The following is a 16,415-nucleotide window of genomic DNA, read 5'->3' on the forward strand; positions in this document are numbered from 1 at the left end:
GTGGTAAAGACTGAAAGGGCTAAGTACTTTGCCACTCTCATCTCCAACAACTCACACAACCCCAGAGTGTTATTCAGGACAATCAACACCGTTGTTCACCCCCCCCTACCGTCATCCAGGATCCATCCCCGGCTAAGTGCGAGGAATTTTTATCCTTTTTTTCTGACAAAGTCACCAACATCAGAAAAAACATCCCGCACTCCACCAAGGACTTAGCCGTCACACTGGGATGTTCATCCACTTTCTCCAGCTTCTGTCCTTTCACTCTACCAGCCCTCTCCAAGATGGCCGCTGCACTGAAGCCGGCCTCATCGTCTCTGGACCCCATCCCTACCCCCCTTCTCAAAGAGGTGTTCGACACGATAGGGCCACACATCCTTTCTATAATCAATAGCTCGCTGGCCACTGGCATTGTTCCGCCCAGCCTCAAACAAGCTGTGGTCCAGCCTCTCCTCAAGAAACCTAACCTGGACCCCTCCAACCCCAGTAATTACAGACCTATTTCCAAGCTCCCAGTCGTGTCCAAGCTCCTGGAAAAGGCTGTCCTCAGCCAGCTGTGGCCCTACCTCCAACAGAACAACATCCTGGAGAAGTTTCAGTCTGGCTTCAGACCTGGCCATAGCACTGAGTCGGCACTTTTAAAGGTTTGGAACGACCTCCTCCTCATCGCAGACTCCAGGAAATGTGCTGCCCTGGTCCTCCTGGACCTCAGCGCAGCTTTTGACACCATAGACCACGCCATCCTCCTCGATCGCCTCCAGCAGGAGGTTGGCATCACCGACACCGCTTTGTCGTGGTTCAAGTCCTACCTCAACAATAGAACCTACGCTGTCCACATAGCAGACTGCTCCTCCAGACAAGCCAACCTCACCTGTGGGGTCCCTCAGGGCTCCATCCTCGGTCCCATCTTGTTCTCCCTCTACATGCTCCCCCTATGTCTAATCCCTCAACACTACAATATCTCATTCCACTGCTATGCGGACGACACCCAGCTCTACCTGTCAATCAACACTGACGACCCCGCCGATCTGAAGCGCCTGATGGACTGCCTCCGCGATGTGAAGGAGTGGATGGCCCAGAGCTTCCTACAGCTGAATGAGAGCAAGGGGGAAATCCTCCTCATCGGCAACACCACCGCCATCACTCAGCTCAGCACCAACATGGGAAGCCTGTCCACCCTTGTCAGACCACATGTCAAGAACCTCGGTGTCATCTTTGACTCCGAGCTTAACCTTGACCGACAAGTGAGCTCCGTCGTGAAGGCATGTCTATACCAACTACGCATCATAGCCAAGATCAAGTCCTTCCTCACCCCCAGCGACCTGAGGAGGGTCGTCCTCATGCTAATATCATCTAGGCTCGACTACTGCAACTCACTATATGCGGGACTTCCTGATAAGACCATCTACCGCCTGCAGCTAGTCCAAAATGCCGCTGCCAGGCTGGTGTCAGGCACCAAAATGAGGGACCACATCTCCCCTGTCCTCATCTCCCTTCACTGGCTCCCAGTGAAGAAGAGAGTGAAGTTCAAAATCTGCACCTTTGTTTTTAAAGCTCTCAACAGTCTCGCCCCACCCTACATCAAGGACCTCCTGGACCTGTCTTCCACCTCAAGGCCCAGGCTCAGGTCCGACGCCCAACTCAGCCTGAGGGTCCCACGTACCAACCTCAAGAGGAAGGGTGACCGTGCCTTTGCGGTGATAGCACCGATAGTTCCTGTGGAACGCGCTCCCTTCTGCCATCAAGTTTGCCCCCACTCTGGACTCCTTTAGAGCCAAGTTAAAAACCCACCTCTTCCAAAATGACATTCCCTAAATCTACTCCCTATTTGTTGTAAATTGTATGCCTGAGTTTTACGTTTAAGTCGTCTGTGTCTGATTGCTTTCTGTGTTCCTTGTCTTTGTCTTTATCTGTTCCTTTACCCGGGCTGCGCCCCGGGCCGATGTAAAAGTTGGATGGGGGGCGCATTATAAATGAAATTAACATAACATAACATAACATAACAGATAGACACACACACACAGAGATAGATAGATAGATAGACACACACACACACACAGAGAGATAGATAGATAGACACACACACACAGATAGATAGATAGACACACACACAGATAGATAGATAGATAGATAGATAGACACACACACACACACACACACACAGAGAGATAGATAGACACACACACACACACACACACAGATAGATAGATAGACACACACACACACACACAGATAGATAGATAGACACACACACACAGAGAGATAGATAGACACACACACACACAGAGATAGATAGATAGATAGATAGATAGATAGACACAGATAGATAGATAGATAGACACACACACACACAGAGATAGATAGACACACACACACACACACACACAGATAGATAGATAGATAGATAGATAGATAGACACACACACAGAGATAGATAGATAGATAGATAGACACACACACACACACACACACACAGAGAGATAGATAGATAGATAGACACACACACACACACACAGAGAGATAGATAGATAGATAGACACACACACACACACACACACACAGATAGATAGATAGATAGATAGACACACACACAGAGATAGATAGATAGATAGATAGACACACACACACACACACACACAGAGAGATAGATAGACACACACACACAGAGATAGATAGATAGACACACACAGAGATAGATAGATAGATAGACACACACACACACACACACAGATAGATAGATAGACACACACACACACACACACACACACACACAGATAGATAGACACACACACACACACACACACACACAGATAGATAGATAGACACACACACACAGATAGATAGACACACACACATAGATAGATAGATAGACACACACACACAGAGATAGATAGATAGATAGATAGATAGACACACACACACACACACAGATAAACCCCTTTCACACATATGATAGGGCTAGATTAATTACTTAGCTAGCTTACTTACTTATCAAATGTACATTTTGCCACCCTCCTTCCATGTGTATGTGTGTGTGTGTGTGTGTGTGTGTGTGTGTGTGTGTGTGTGTGTGTGTGTGTGTGTGTGTAGGTACCATACAGGCTCTATGGCGTTCGGAGCGTTGGTTCTGGCCTTGGTCCAGACGGTCCGCATCCTCCTGGAGTACCTGGAGCAGCAGCTGAGAGGTACACACACACACACACACACACGCGGGTGATACTAACATGGTTGTGTTGTGTTGTGGTCAGGTGATATACTAACATGGTTGTGTTGGGGTTGTGTTGTGGTCAGGTGATACTAACATGGTTGTGTTGGGGTTGTGTTGTGGTCAGGTGATATACTAATATGGTTATGTTGGGGTTGTGTTGTGGTCAGGTGATATACTAACATGGTTATGTTGGGGTTGTGTTGTGGTCAGGGGATACTAACATGGTTGTGTTGTGGTCATGTTGTGGTCGTGTTGTGGTTGTGTTGTGGTTGTGTTGTGGTCATGTTGTGGTCGTGTTGTGGTTGTGTTGTGGTCATGTTGTGGTCGTGTTGTGGTTGTGTTGTGGTCATGTTGTGGTCGTGTTGCGGTCAGGTGATACTAACATGGTTGTGTTGTGGTCATGTTGTGGTCGTGTTGTGGTTGTGTTGTGGTCATGTTGTGGTCGTGTTGTGGTTGTGGTGTGGTCACGTTGTGGTCATGTTGTGGTCGTGTTGTGGTCATGTTGTGGTCGTGTTGTGGTTGTGTTGTGGTCACGTTGTGGTCATGTTGTGGTCGTGTTGTGGTTGTGTTGTGGTCAGGTGATACTAACATGATTGTGTTGTGGTCATGTTGTGTGTGGTCGTGTTGTGGTCACGTTGTGGTCATGTTGTGGTCGTGTTGCGGTCAGGCTCCAACAACGTGGTGTCCAGGTTCCTGTTCTGCTGCCTGCGGTGCTGCTTCTGGTGTCTGGAGCGTTTCATCAGGTTCATGAACCGGAACGCCTACATCATGGTGAGGGGGGGGGGGGGGGGTGGTTACCATGGTGAGGAGGGGGGGGGGGGGTGGTTACCATGGTGAGGGGGGGGGGGGGGTGGTTACCATGGTGAGGGGGGGGGGGGGGGTGATACATCATGGTGAGGGATACTCACACTCACAAATCTCAGTTTTGGGACTACTAGACCTTAGCGCTGCCTTTGACACTGTAGACCACGACATTCTAATAGATAGACATTCTAATAGATAGACATTCTAATAGATAGACATTCTAATAGATAAACATTCTAATAGATAAACATTCTAATAGATAAACATTCTAATAGATAAACATTCTAATAGATAAACATTCTAATAGATAGACATTCTAATAGATAGACATTCTAATAGATAGACATTCTAATAGATAAACATTCTAATAGATAGACATTCTAATAGATAGACATTATAATAGATAAACATTCTAATAGATAAACATTCTAATAGATAGACATTCTAATAGATAAACATTCTAATAGATAGACATTATAATAGATAGACATTATAATAGATAAACATTCTAATAGATAGACATTCTAATAGATAGACATTCTAATAGATAGACATTCTAATAGATAAACATTCTAATAGATAGACATTATAATAGATAAACATTCTAATAGATAGACATTCTAATAGATAAACATTCTAATAGATAGACATTATAATAGATAAACATTCTAATAGATAGACATTCTAATAGATAGACATTCTAATAGATAGACATTCTAATAGATAGACATTCTAATAGATAGACATTCTAATAGATAGACATTATAATAGATAAACATTCTAATAGATAGACATTCTAATAGATAAACATTCTAATAGATAGACATTCTAATAGATAAACATTCTAATAGATAGACATTCTAATAGATAGACATTATAATAGATAGACATTCTAATAGATAGACATTATAATAGATAAACATTCTAATAGATAGACATTCTAATAGATAAACATTCTAATAGATAGACATTCTAATAGATAAACATTCTAATAGATAGACATTCTAATAGATAGACATTCTAATAGATAGACATTCTAATAGATAAACATTCTAATAGATAGACATTCTAATAGATAGACATTATAATAGATAGACATTCTAATAGATAGACATTCTAATAGATAGACATTCTAATAGATAGACATTCTAATAGATAGACATTCTAATAGATAAACATTCTAATAGATAGACATTATAATAGATAGACATTATAATAGATAAACATTCTAATAGATAGACATTATAATAGATAGACATTATAATAGATAAACATTCTAATAGATAAACATTCTAATAGATAGACATTCTAATAGATAGACATTCTAATAGATAGACATTCTAATAGATAAACATTCTAATAGATAGACATTATAATAGATAGACATTATAATAGATAAACATTCTAATAGATAGACATTATAATAGATAGACATTATAATAGATAAACATTCTAATAGATAAACATTCTAATAGATAAACATTCTAATAGATAAACATTCTAATAGATAAACATTCTAATAGATAGACATTATAATAGATAGACATTATAATAGATAAACATTCTAATAGATAAACATTCTAATAGATAAACATTCTAATAGATAAACATTCTAATAGATAGACATTCTAATAGATAGACATTCTAATAGATAGACATTCTAATAGATAAACATTCTAATAGATAGACATTATAATAGATAGACATTATAATAGATAAACATTCTAATAGATAGACATTCTAATAGATAGACATTCTAATAGATAGACATTCTAATAGATAAACATTCTAATAGATAGACATTATAATAGATAGACATTATAATAGATAAACATTCTAATAGATAGACATTCTAATAGATAGACATTCTAATAGATAAACATTCTAATAGATAGACATTCTAATAGATAAACATTCTAATAGATAGACTAACAACCTGGGTAGGACTTTCGGGCACTGCCCTAAACTGGTTTAGATCCTACCTACAGGACAGAAGCTACTATGTCTCCATCGGCAACTTTGTGTCCGACAACATTAAAATTACATGTGGGGTTCCCCAAGGATCAAACCTTGGCCCCCTCCTATTCAATCTCTACATGCTTCCATTGGGACACCTCAGCAAAAAGAACAAAATTGCCGACCACAACTATGCGGACTACACTCAAATCTCCTTAGCCCTCTCACCTAACACCGCTGCTAGGGTCCTGACAAAAACAAAGATGTTTGAGCACATTACACCAATCCTGAGATCTCTACACTGGCTACCAGCCTATCACAGAGAATTGAATTCAAAATCCTCCTAATTACATACAAATCACAAAATGGTCTTGGACCAAAATACACATCAGATCTCCTCCCACCCTATATTCCCGCAAGGCCCCTAAGGTCAGCTGAGGCTAATCAGCTAATCATTCCAAGAGTAAAAACAAAACACGGTGCAGCAGCTTTCAGTCACGCTGCTGCATTATTATATAAAATGTTTATATATATACTGTATATATATATATGTGTGTGTGTGTGTGTGTGTGTGTGTGTGTGTGTGTGTCTCCAGATAGCCATATACGGGAAGAACTTCTGTACGTCGGCCCGCGACGCCTTCTGCCTGCTGATGAGGAACGTGGTGAGGTAAGGCCCGACCGGAGCCTGGGGCTGGAGTTAGGAGCCGGCCCAGGGCCACTGCCTCTCCCTGGGTAACCCTGGTGTCTCTGTCCCCTGCAGGGTGGCGGTGCTGGACAGAGTGACGGACTTCCTGCTGTTCCTGGGGAAGGTGCTGATCGCTGGGAGCGTCGGTAAGTCTGTGTGTGTGTGTGTGTGTGTGTGTGTGTGTGTGTGTGGGTGTGTGTCTGACAGAGGGTTAAAACATAACAGTTAAAGTAGTCATTGTGTTGAAACGTTATGTTGTTGGTCTGCGTTCGATGGTTAACACTAGAACAGCCGTGTCTATGTTACCTACTATAAGAGTTTAACACTAGAACAGCCGTGTCTATGTTACCTACTATAAGAGTTTAACACTAGAACAGCCGTGTCTATGTTACCTACTATAAGAGTTTAACACTAGAACAGCCGTGTCTATGTTACCTACTATAAGAGTTTAACACTAGAACAGCCGTGTCTATGTTACCTACTATAAGAGTTTAACACTAGAACAGCCGTGTCTATGTTACCTACTATAAGAGTTTAACACTAGAACAGCTGTGTCTATGTTACCTACTATAAGAGTTTAACACTAGAACAGCTGTGTCTATGTTACCTACTATAAGAGTTTAACACTAGAACAGCCGTGTCTATGTTACCTACTATAAGAGTTTTACACTAGAACAGCCGTGTCTATGTTACCTACTATAAGAGTTTAACACTAGAACAGATGTGTCTATGTTACCTACTATAAGAGTTTTACACTAGAACAGCCGTGTCTATGTTACCTACTATAAGAGTTTAACACTAGAACAGCCGTGTCTATGTTACCTACTATAAGAGTTTAACACTAGAACAGCCGTGTCTATGTTACCTACTATAAGAGTTTAACACTAGAACAGCCGTGTCTATGTTACCTACTATAAGAGTTTAACACTAGAACAGCCGTGTCTATGTTACCTACTATAAGAGTTTAACACTAGAACAGACGTGTCTATGTTACCTACTATAAGAGTTTAACACTAGAACAGCCGTGTCTATGTTACCTACTATAAGAGTTTAACACTAGAACAGCCGTGTCTATGTTACCTACTATAAGAGTTTAACACTAGAACAGACGTGTCTATGTTACCTACTATAAGAGTTTAACACTAGAACAGCCGTGTCTATGTTACCTACTATAAGAGTTTAACACTAGAACAGCCGTGTCTATGTTACCTACTATAAGAGTTTAACACTAGAACAGACGTGTCTATGTTACCTATTATAAGAGTTTAACACTAGAACAGCCGTGTCTATGTTACCTACTATAAGAGTTTAACACTAGAACAGAAGTGTCTATGTTACCTACTATAAGAGTTTAACACTCGAACAGCCGTGTCTATGTTACCTACTATAAGAGTTTAACACTAGAATAGCCGTGTCTATGTTACCTACTATAAGAGTTTAACACTAGAACAGCCGTGTCTATGTTACCTACTATAAGAGTTTAACACTAGAACAGCCGTGTCTATGTTACCTACTATAAGAGTTTAACACTAGAACAGCCGTGTCTATGTTACCTACTATAAGAGTTTAACACTAGAACAGCCGTGTCTATGTTACCTACTATAAGAGTTTAACACTAGAACAGACGTGTCTATGTTACCTACTATAAGAGTTTAACACTAGAACAGACGTGTCTATGTTACCTACTATAAGAGTTTAACACTCGAACAGCCGTGTCTATGTTACCTACTATAAGAGTTTAACACTAGAACAGACGTGTCTATGTTACCTACTATAAGAGTTTAACACTCGAACAGCCGTGTCTATGTTACCTACTATAAGAGTTTTACACTAGAACAGCCGTGTCTATGTTACCTACTATAAGAGTTTAACACCAGAACAGCCGTGTCTATGTTACCTACTATAAGAGTTTAACACTAGAACAGCCGTGTCTATGTTACCTACTATAAGAGTTTAACACTCGAACAGCCGTGTCTATGTTACCTACTATAAGAGTTTAACACTAGAACAGACGTGTCTATGTTACCTACTATAAGAGTTTAACACTAGAACAGCCGTGTCTATGTTACCTACTATAAGAGTTTAACACTTGAACAGCCGTGTCTATGTTACCTACTATAAGAGTTTAACACTAGAACAGCCGTGTCTATGCTACCTACTATAAGAGTTAACACTCGAACAGCCGTGTCTATGTTACCTACTATAAGAGTTTAACACTAGAACAGCCGTGTCTATGTTACCTACTATAAGAGTTTAACACTAGAACAGCCGTGTCTATGTTACCTACTATAAGAGTTTAACACTAGAACAGCCGTGTCTATGTTACCTACTATAAGAGTTTAACACTAGAACAGCCGTGTCTATGTTACCTACTATAAGAGTTTAACACTAGAACAGCCGTGTCTATGTTACCTACTATAAGAGTTTAACACTAGAACAGCCGTGTCTATGTTACCTACTATAAGAGCACATATCTAGGAAAAGTCATGAAAGGATGGTCCTGAAATTTGATCGAGTGCAAAGATATAACAACATTTTTACTCACTTGGTCAAACAGCTCTAGTACCCATGGATGTAGTATATTATCTATAATATGATTGCAGATCTAGTATCTATGATTGCAGATCTAGTATCTCTATCTCTGTGTTGTGATTTGCAGGTGTCGTCGCATTCTTCTTCTTCACACGGAGGATTCCCTTCCTACAGGACGAAGTCCCCACGCTGCACTACTACTGGGTCCCCCTAGTGGTGAGACACATACATTACTACTGACCCCTAGTGGTGAGACACATACATTACTACTGACCCCCCCTAGTGGTGAGACACATACATTACTACTGACCCCTAGTGGTGAGACACATACTTTACTACTGACCCCCCCTAGTGGTGAGACACATACATTACTACTGACCCCCCCTAGTGGTGAGACACATACATTACTACTGACCCCCCCTTGTGGTGAGACACATACATTACTACTGACCCCTAGTGGTGAGACACATACATTACTACTGACCCCTAGTGGTGAGACACATACATTACTACTGACTGACCCCCTAGTGGTGAGACACATACATTACTACTGACCCCTAGTGGTGAGACACATACATTACTACTGACTGACCCCCTAGTGGTGAGACACATACATTACTACTGACCCCCTAGTGGTGAGACACATACATTACTACTACTGGGCTCTCATTGGTAGACATGATACTCACGGAGCGTTCTCATTGGTAGACGGTGACGCTGGGGTCCTACCTGGTCGCCCACGCCTTCTTCAGCGTCTACGCCATGTGTGTGGACACGCTCTTCCTGTGCTTCTGTAAGTACTTCCTGTTCCCGCTCTCTCTCCTCTACACAGCACGCCCTGGGGGCGGGACAGGGGAGGATGCTGGGAAATAGAACATCTGAACAGAACATCTGAATAGAACATCTGAACAGAACAGAACATCTGAACAGAACAGAACATCTGAATAGAACATCTGAACAGAACAGAACATCTGAATAGAACATCTGAATACAACCAGAACAGAACAGAACATCTGAACAGAACATCTGAACAGAACAGAACAGAACAGAACAGAACATCTGAACAGAACAGAACATCTGAACAGAACAGAACAGAACAGAACAGAACAGAACAGAACAGAACAGAACAGAACAGAACAGAACAGACAGAACAGAACATCTGAACAGAACAGGAACAGAACAGAACAGACAGAACAGAACAGAACAGAACAGAACAGAACATCTGAACAGAACATCTGAACAGAACATCTGAACAGAACAGAACAGAACAGAACAGAACATCTGAACAGAACATCTGAACAGAACAGAACAGAACAGAACAGAACAGAACATCTGAACAGAACAGAACAGAACAGAACAGAACAGAACATCTGAACAGAACAGAACAGACAGAACAGAACAGAACAGAACAGAACAGAACAGAACAGACAGAACAGAACAGACAGAACAGACAGAACAGACAGAACAGAACAGAACAGAACAGACAGAACAGAACATCTGAACAGAACAGAACAGAACAGAACAGAACAGAACATCTGAACAGAACAGAACATCTGAACAGAACAGAACAGAACAGAACAGAACAGGAACAGAACAGGAACAGAACAGAACAGACAGAACAGAACAGAACAGAACAGAACAGAACATCTGAACAGAACATCTGAACAGAACATCTGAACAGAACAGAACATCTGAACAGAACATCTGAACAGAACAGAACAGAACAGAACAGACAGAACAGAACAGAACAGAACAGAACAGAACAGAACAGAACATCTGAACAGAACAGAACAGAACAGAACATCTGAACAGAACAGAACAGAACAGAACAGAACATCTGAACAGAACAGAACAGAACAGAACAGAACATCTGAACAGAACATCTGAACAGAACAGAACAGAACAGAACAGAACAGAACATCTGAACAGAACAGAACAGACAGAACAGAACAGAACAGAACAGACAGAACAGAACAGACAGAACAGACAGAACAGACAGAACAGAACAGAACAGAACAGACAGAACAGAACATCTGAACAGAACATCTGAACAGAACAGAACAGAACAGAACAGAACATCTGAACAGAACAGAACAGAACAGAACAGAACAGAACAGAACAGAACATCTGAACAGAACAGAACAGAACATCTGAACAGAACAGAACAGAACAGAACAGAACAGGAACAGAACAGAACAGACAGAACAGAACAGAACAGAACATCTGAACAGAACATCTGAACAGAACATCTGAACAGAACAGAACATCTGAACAGAACATCTGAACAGAACAGAACAGAACAGAACAGACAGAACAGAACAGAACAGAACAGAACAGAACAGAACAGAACAGAACAGAACAGAACAGAACAGAACATCTGAACAGAACAGAACAGAACAGAACATCTGAACAGAACAGAACAGAACAGAACATCTGAACAGAACAGAACAGAACATCTGAACAGAACAGAACAGAACAGAACAGAACATCTGAACAGAACAGAACATCTGAACAGAACAGAACAGAACAGAACATCTGAACAGAACAGAACAGAACAGAACAGAACATCTGAACAGAACATCTGAACAGAACAGAACAGAACAGAACAGAACATCTGAACAGAACATCTGAACAGAACAGAACAGAACAGAACATCTGAACAGAACATCTGAACAGAACAGAACAGAACATCTGAACAGAACATCTGAACAGAACAGAACAGAACATCAGAACAGAACAGAACATCTGAACAGAACAGAACAGAACATCTGAATACAACCAGAACAGAACAGAACATCTGAACAGAACAGAACAGAACATCTGAATACAACCAGAACAGAACAGAACCAGAACAGAACAGAACAGAACAGAGCAGAACAGAACAGAACAGAACAGAACAGAACAGAACAGAACATCTGAACAGAACAGAACATCTGAACAGAACAGAACAGAACAGAACATCTGAACAGAACATCTGAACAGAACAGAACAGAACAGAACAGAACATCTGAACAGAACAGAACAGAACATCTGAACAGAACAGAACATCTGAACAGAACAGAACAGAACAGGAACAGAACAGAACAGAACAGAACAGAACAGAACAGAACAGACAGAACAGAACAGAACAGACAGAACAGAACAGAACAGAACAGAACAGAACATCTGAACAGAACAGAACAGAACAGAACAGAACAGAACAGAACAGACAGAACAGAACAGAACAGAACAGAACATCTGAACAGAACAGAACATCTGAACAGAACAGAACAGAACAGAACAGAACAGACAGAACAGAACAGAACCGACAGAACAGAACAGAACAGAACAGAACAGAACGGAACAGAACAGAACAGAACAGAACAGAACAGAACAGAACAGAACAGAACAGAACAGAACAGAACAGACAGAACAGAACAGACAGAACAGAACAGAACAGAACAGAACAGAACAGAACAGACAGAACAGAACAGACAGAACAGAACAGAACAGAACAGAACAGAACAGAACAGAACAGACAGAACAGAACAGACAGAACAGAACAGAACAGACAGAACAGAACATCTGAACAGAACAGAACAGAACAGAACATCTGAACAGAACATCTGACCAGAACAGAACAGAACAGAACATCTGAACAGAACAGAACAGAACAGAACATCTGAACAGAACAGAACAGAACAGAACAGAACATCTGAACAGAACATCTGAACAGAACAGAACAGAACATCTGAACAGAACAGAACAGAACAGAACAGAACATCTGAACAGAACAGAACAGAACATCTGAACAGAACATCTGAACAGAACAGAACAGAACAGAACATCTGAACAGAACATCTGAACAGAACATCTGAACAGAACAGAACAGAACAGAACAGAACATCTGAACAGAACAGAACAGAACAGAACAGAACATCTGAACAGAACAGAACATCTGAACAGAACATCTGAGCAGAAAGAACAGAACAGAACAGAACATCTGAACAGAACAGAACAGAACATCTGAACAGAACAGAACAGAACAGAACAGAACAGAACAGACAGAACAGAACATCTGAACAGAACAGAACAGAACAGAACAGACAGAACAGACAGAACAGAACAGAACAGAACAGAACAGAACAGAACAGAACATCTGAACAGAACAGAACAGAACAGAACAGGAACAGAACAGAACATCTGACCAGAACAGAACAGAACAGAACCAGAACATCTGAACAGAACATCTGAACAGAACATCTGAACAGAACAGAACAGAACAGAACAGAACAGAACAGAACAGAACAGAACAGAACATCTGAACAGAACAGAACAGAACAGAACATCTGAACAGAACATCTGAACAGAACAGAACAGAACAGAACAGAACAGAACATCTGAACAGAACAGAACAGAACATCTGAACAGAACATCTGAACAGAACAGAACAGAACAGAACAGAACATCTGAACAGAACAGAACAGAACATCTGAACAGAACAGAACAGAACAGAACATCTGACCAGAACAGAACCAGAACATCTGAACAGAACATCTGAACAGAACAGAACAGAACATCTGAACAGAACAGAACATCTGAACAGAACATCTGAACAGAACAGAACAGAACAGAACATCTGAACAGAACAGAACATCTGAACAGAACAGAACAGAACAGAACAGAACAGAACAGAACAGAACAGAACAGAACATCTGACCAGAACAGAACCAGAACATCTGAACAGAACATCTGAACAGAACAGAACAGAACAGAACATCTGAACAGAACATCTGAACAGAACAGAACAGAACATCTGAACAGAACATCTGAACAGAACAGAACAGAACATCTGAACAGAACATCTGAACAGAACAGAACAGAACAGAACATCTGAACAGAACAGAACAGAACCAGGGCCCGGTTGCTCAGAACGTTTAATCTGGACCTGACTCTCTCCTCTCATCCAACCTGACCTCTCTAACCCCTTTCACACATCCTCCCCCCTCCACCTGCCCATCCATCCATCCCTGCCTCCCTCCTCCCTCCCCTCCTCCCCCCTCCATCTGTCCATCCATCCATCCCTCCCTCCCTCCCCTCCTCCCCCCTCCATCTGTCCATCCATCCATCCCTCCATCTCCCTCCCCTCCTTCCTCCCTCCCTCTCCCTCCTCCCCTCCCTCCCCTCCTCCCTCCCTCCCCTCCTCCCTCCTCCCTCCCACCCTCCCCTCCTCCCTCCCTCCCTCCCCTCCTCACCTCCTCCCTCCCTCCCACCCTCCCTCTCTCCCCTCCTCCCTCCCCTCCTCCCTCCCTCCCTCCCCCCTCCATCTGTCCATCCATCCCTCCATCTCCCTCCCCTCCTTCCTCCCTCCCTCTCCTCCCCCCCACCCTCCCCTCCTCCCTCCCTCCCTCCCCTCCTCCCTCCCACCCCTCCTCCCTCCCACCCTCCCTCTCTCCCCTCCTCCCTCTCTCCCCTCCTCCCTCCCCTCCTCCCGCCTCCCTCCCTCCCGCCTCCCTCCCTCTCCTCCCTCCTCCCTCCCTCCCCTCCTCCCTCCCTCCTCCCCTCCCCCCTCCCCCCCTCCTCCCTCCCTCCTCCCTCCCTCCCCCCCTCCTCCCTCCCTCCCTCCTCCCCTCCTCCCTCCCCTCCTCCCTCCCTCCCTCCCTCCCCCCCTCCCTCCCCCCTCCCTCCCTCCTCCCCTCCCTCCTCCCTCCCTCCAGGTGACGACTTGGAGAGGAATGACGGCAGTCCCGAGAGGCCCTTCCTCATGTCCCCTGGGCTGCACAGCATTCTGGGAAGGGCTGACCCACAGAGCCCCAGGAAGACCCGGCGATAACCCCGCCCCCTCACCAATAACCCCGCCTCCTCACCAATAACCCCGCCCCCTCACCGATAACCCCACCCCCTCACCAATAACCCCGCCCCCCGCATTTGCAATCAGATGGGAAACAAAGTGCTACGTTTTTTCTACTGTCTGTTACTACCATGCTCTGATCTGCCAGCAGGTATTAATGATCTATGGGGTATTTAATGATCTATGGGGTATTTAATGATCCATGGGGTATTTATTAACAGGGTATTACATGTCTTTGTAATTTGTTCTTTTGTAAAACGTTGGATCAATGAGAATGTGAAGACTTTTCTAAATAAAACGACTTGAATAGTTGTCTGTGTTCTCCATTGTTACTGTTCAGATCATCTCTACCATGTGAGATGTGTTCAGTGTGTTGATCTCTGACAGCAGCAGCCAAGGAAACGTCTCCAAGTCAGGTGTATCTTGTTCACCTCCATTCTCTACATACATTTTAATATTTGATAATAAAAAAAAGTTAAGTAGTCACCACCATCCTGCGCTTGGTAACAGTGTTAAGTAAAGTCACCATGGTAACAGTGTTTAGTAAAGTAACCTTACATTTACATGTTTGGCATTTAGCAGACGCCTTATTCCAAAGCGACTTACAATCGATACATTTGACTAAGCAAGTGAATCATCAATCCACCAGTCGTAGCAGGAAGAGGAATCTAGCTCAGGCCCGGGGCCATTGGCAGTTGCCCTGATAGAAGAAAGAAAGTATATATTTTTACCGTGGTAACAGTGTTCAGTAGCGTAACCGTGGTAACAGTGTTCAGTAGCGTAACCGTCGTAACAGTGTTCAGTAGCGTAACCGTGGTAACAGTGTTCAGTAGCGTAACCGTGGTAACAGTGTTCAGTAGCGTAACCGTCGTAACAGTGTTCAGTAGCGTAACCGTGGTAACAGTGTTCAGTAGCGTAACTGTGGTAACAGTGTTCAGTAACGTAACCGTGGTAACAGTGTTCAGTAACGTTGTTTGTTTAGTAACCTTGGTAACAGAGCAGTGTTTAGTAACCGTGGTAACAGTGTTCAGTAACGTTGTTTGTTTAGTAACCTTGGTAACAGAGCAGTGTTTAGTAACCGTGGTAACAGTGTTTAGTAGTGTTTCAGTAATGTAACCGTGGTAACAGAACACACAGGCAGCCGTCAGCAGGTCACATGGCTTTATTCAACAGAAACTGGTCAGAGATCAGCTTTCCACCTCCAACTGAGGACTCCACCACCTCAGTTACTTTATAACAAAGTGCTCCGTCACAAACACATCAAATAAATTAAACCAACATAACCGACTCAGATAATAGATAATATAATACAAGATATATTAACAAAATGTTTAAACATTGACCTGGTTATTTTACATAAACATTTGAGTGTCAGATCAGATCATGTTGATCAAGGCA

At 42.6% G+C, this 16,415-nt stretch overlaps 1 protein-coding gene across 1 annotated transcript in view; it reads left to right on the forward strand.

Annotated features, from left to right (window-relative positions):
- slc44a5a (solute carrier family 44 member 5a) overlaps positions 1-14,999 on the forward strand; it is a gene marked incomplete at both ends in the record, with an annotated part of 35,154 nt that extends 20,155 nt beyond the window's left edge. The window contains 7 exon segments of the mRNA XM_080524674.1: positions 3,091-3,185; positions 3,876-3,979; positions 6,564-6,637; positions 6,731-6,801; positions 9,315-9,403; positions 9,896-9,980; positions 14,884-14,999. Of these exon segments, the coding sequence (XP_080380800.1) occupies positions 3,091-3,185; positions 3,876-3,979; positions 6,564-6,637; positions 6,731-6,801; positions 9,315-9,403; positions 9,896-9,980; positions 14,884-14,999 (634 nt within the window).
- Between the last annotated feature and the right edge of the window lie 1,416 nt (positions 15,000-16,415).

This window comes from Nansenia antarctica, assembly GCF_963989245.1.
Source record: "Nansenia antarctica genome assembly, chromosome: 2".
NCBI lineage: Eukaryota > Metazoa > Chordata > Actinopteri > Argentiniformes > Microstomatidae > Nansenia > Nansenia antarctica.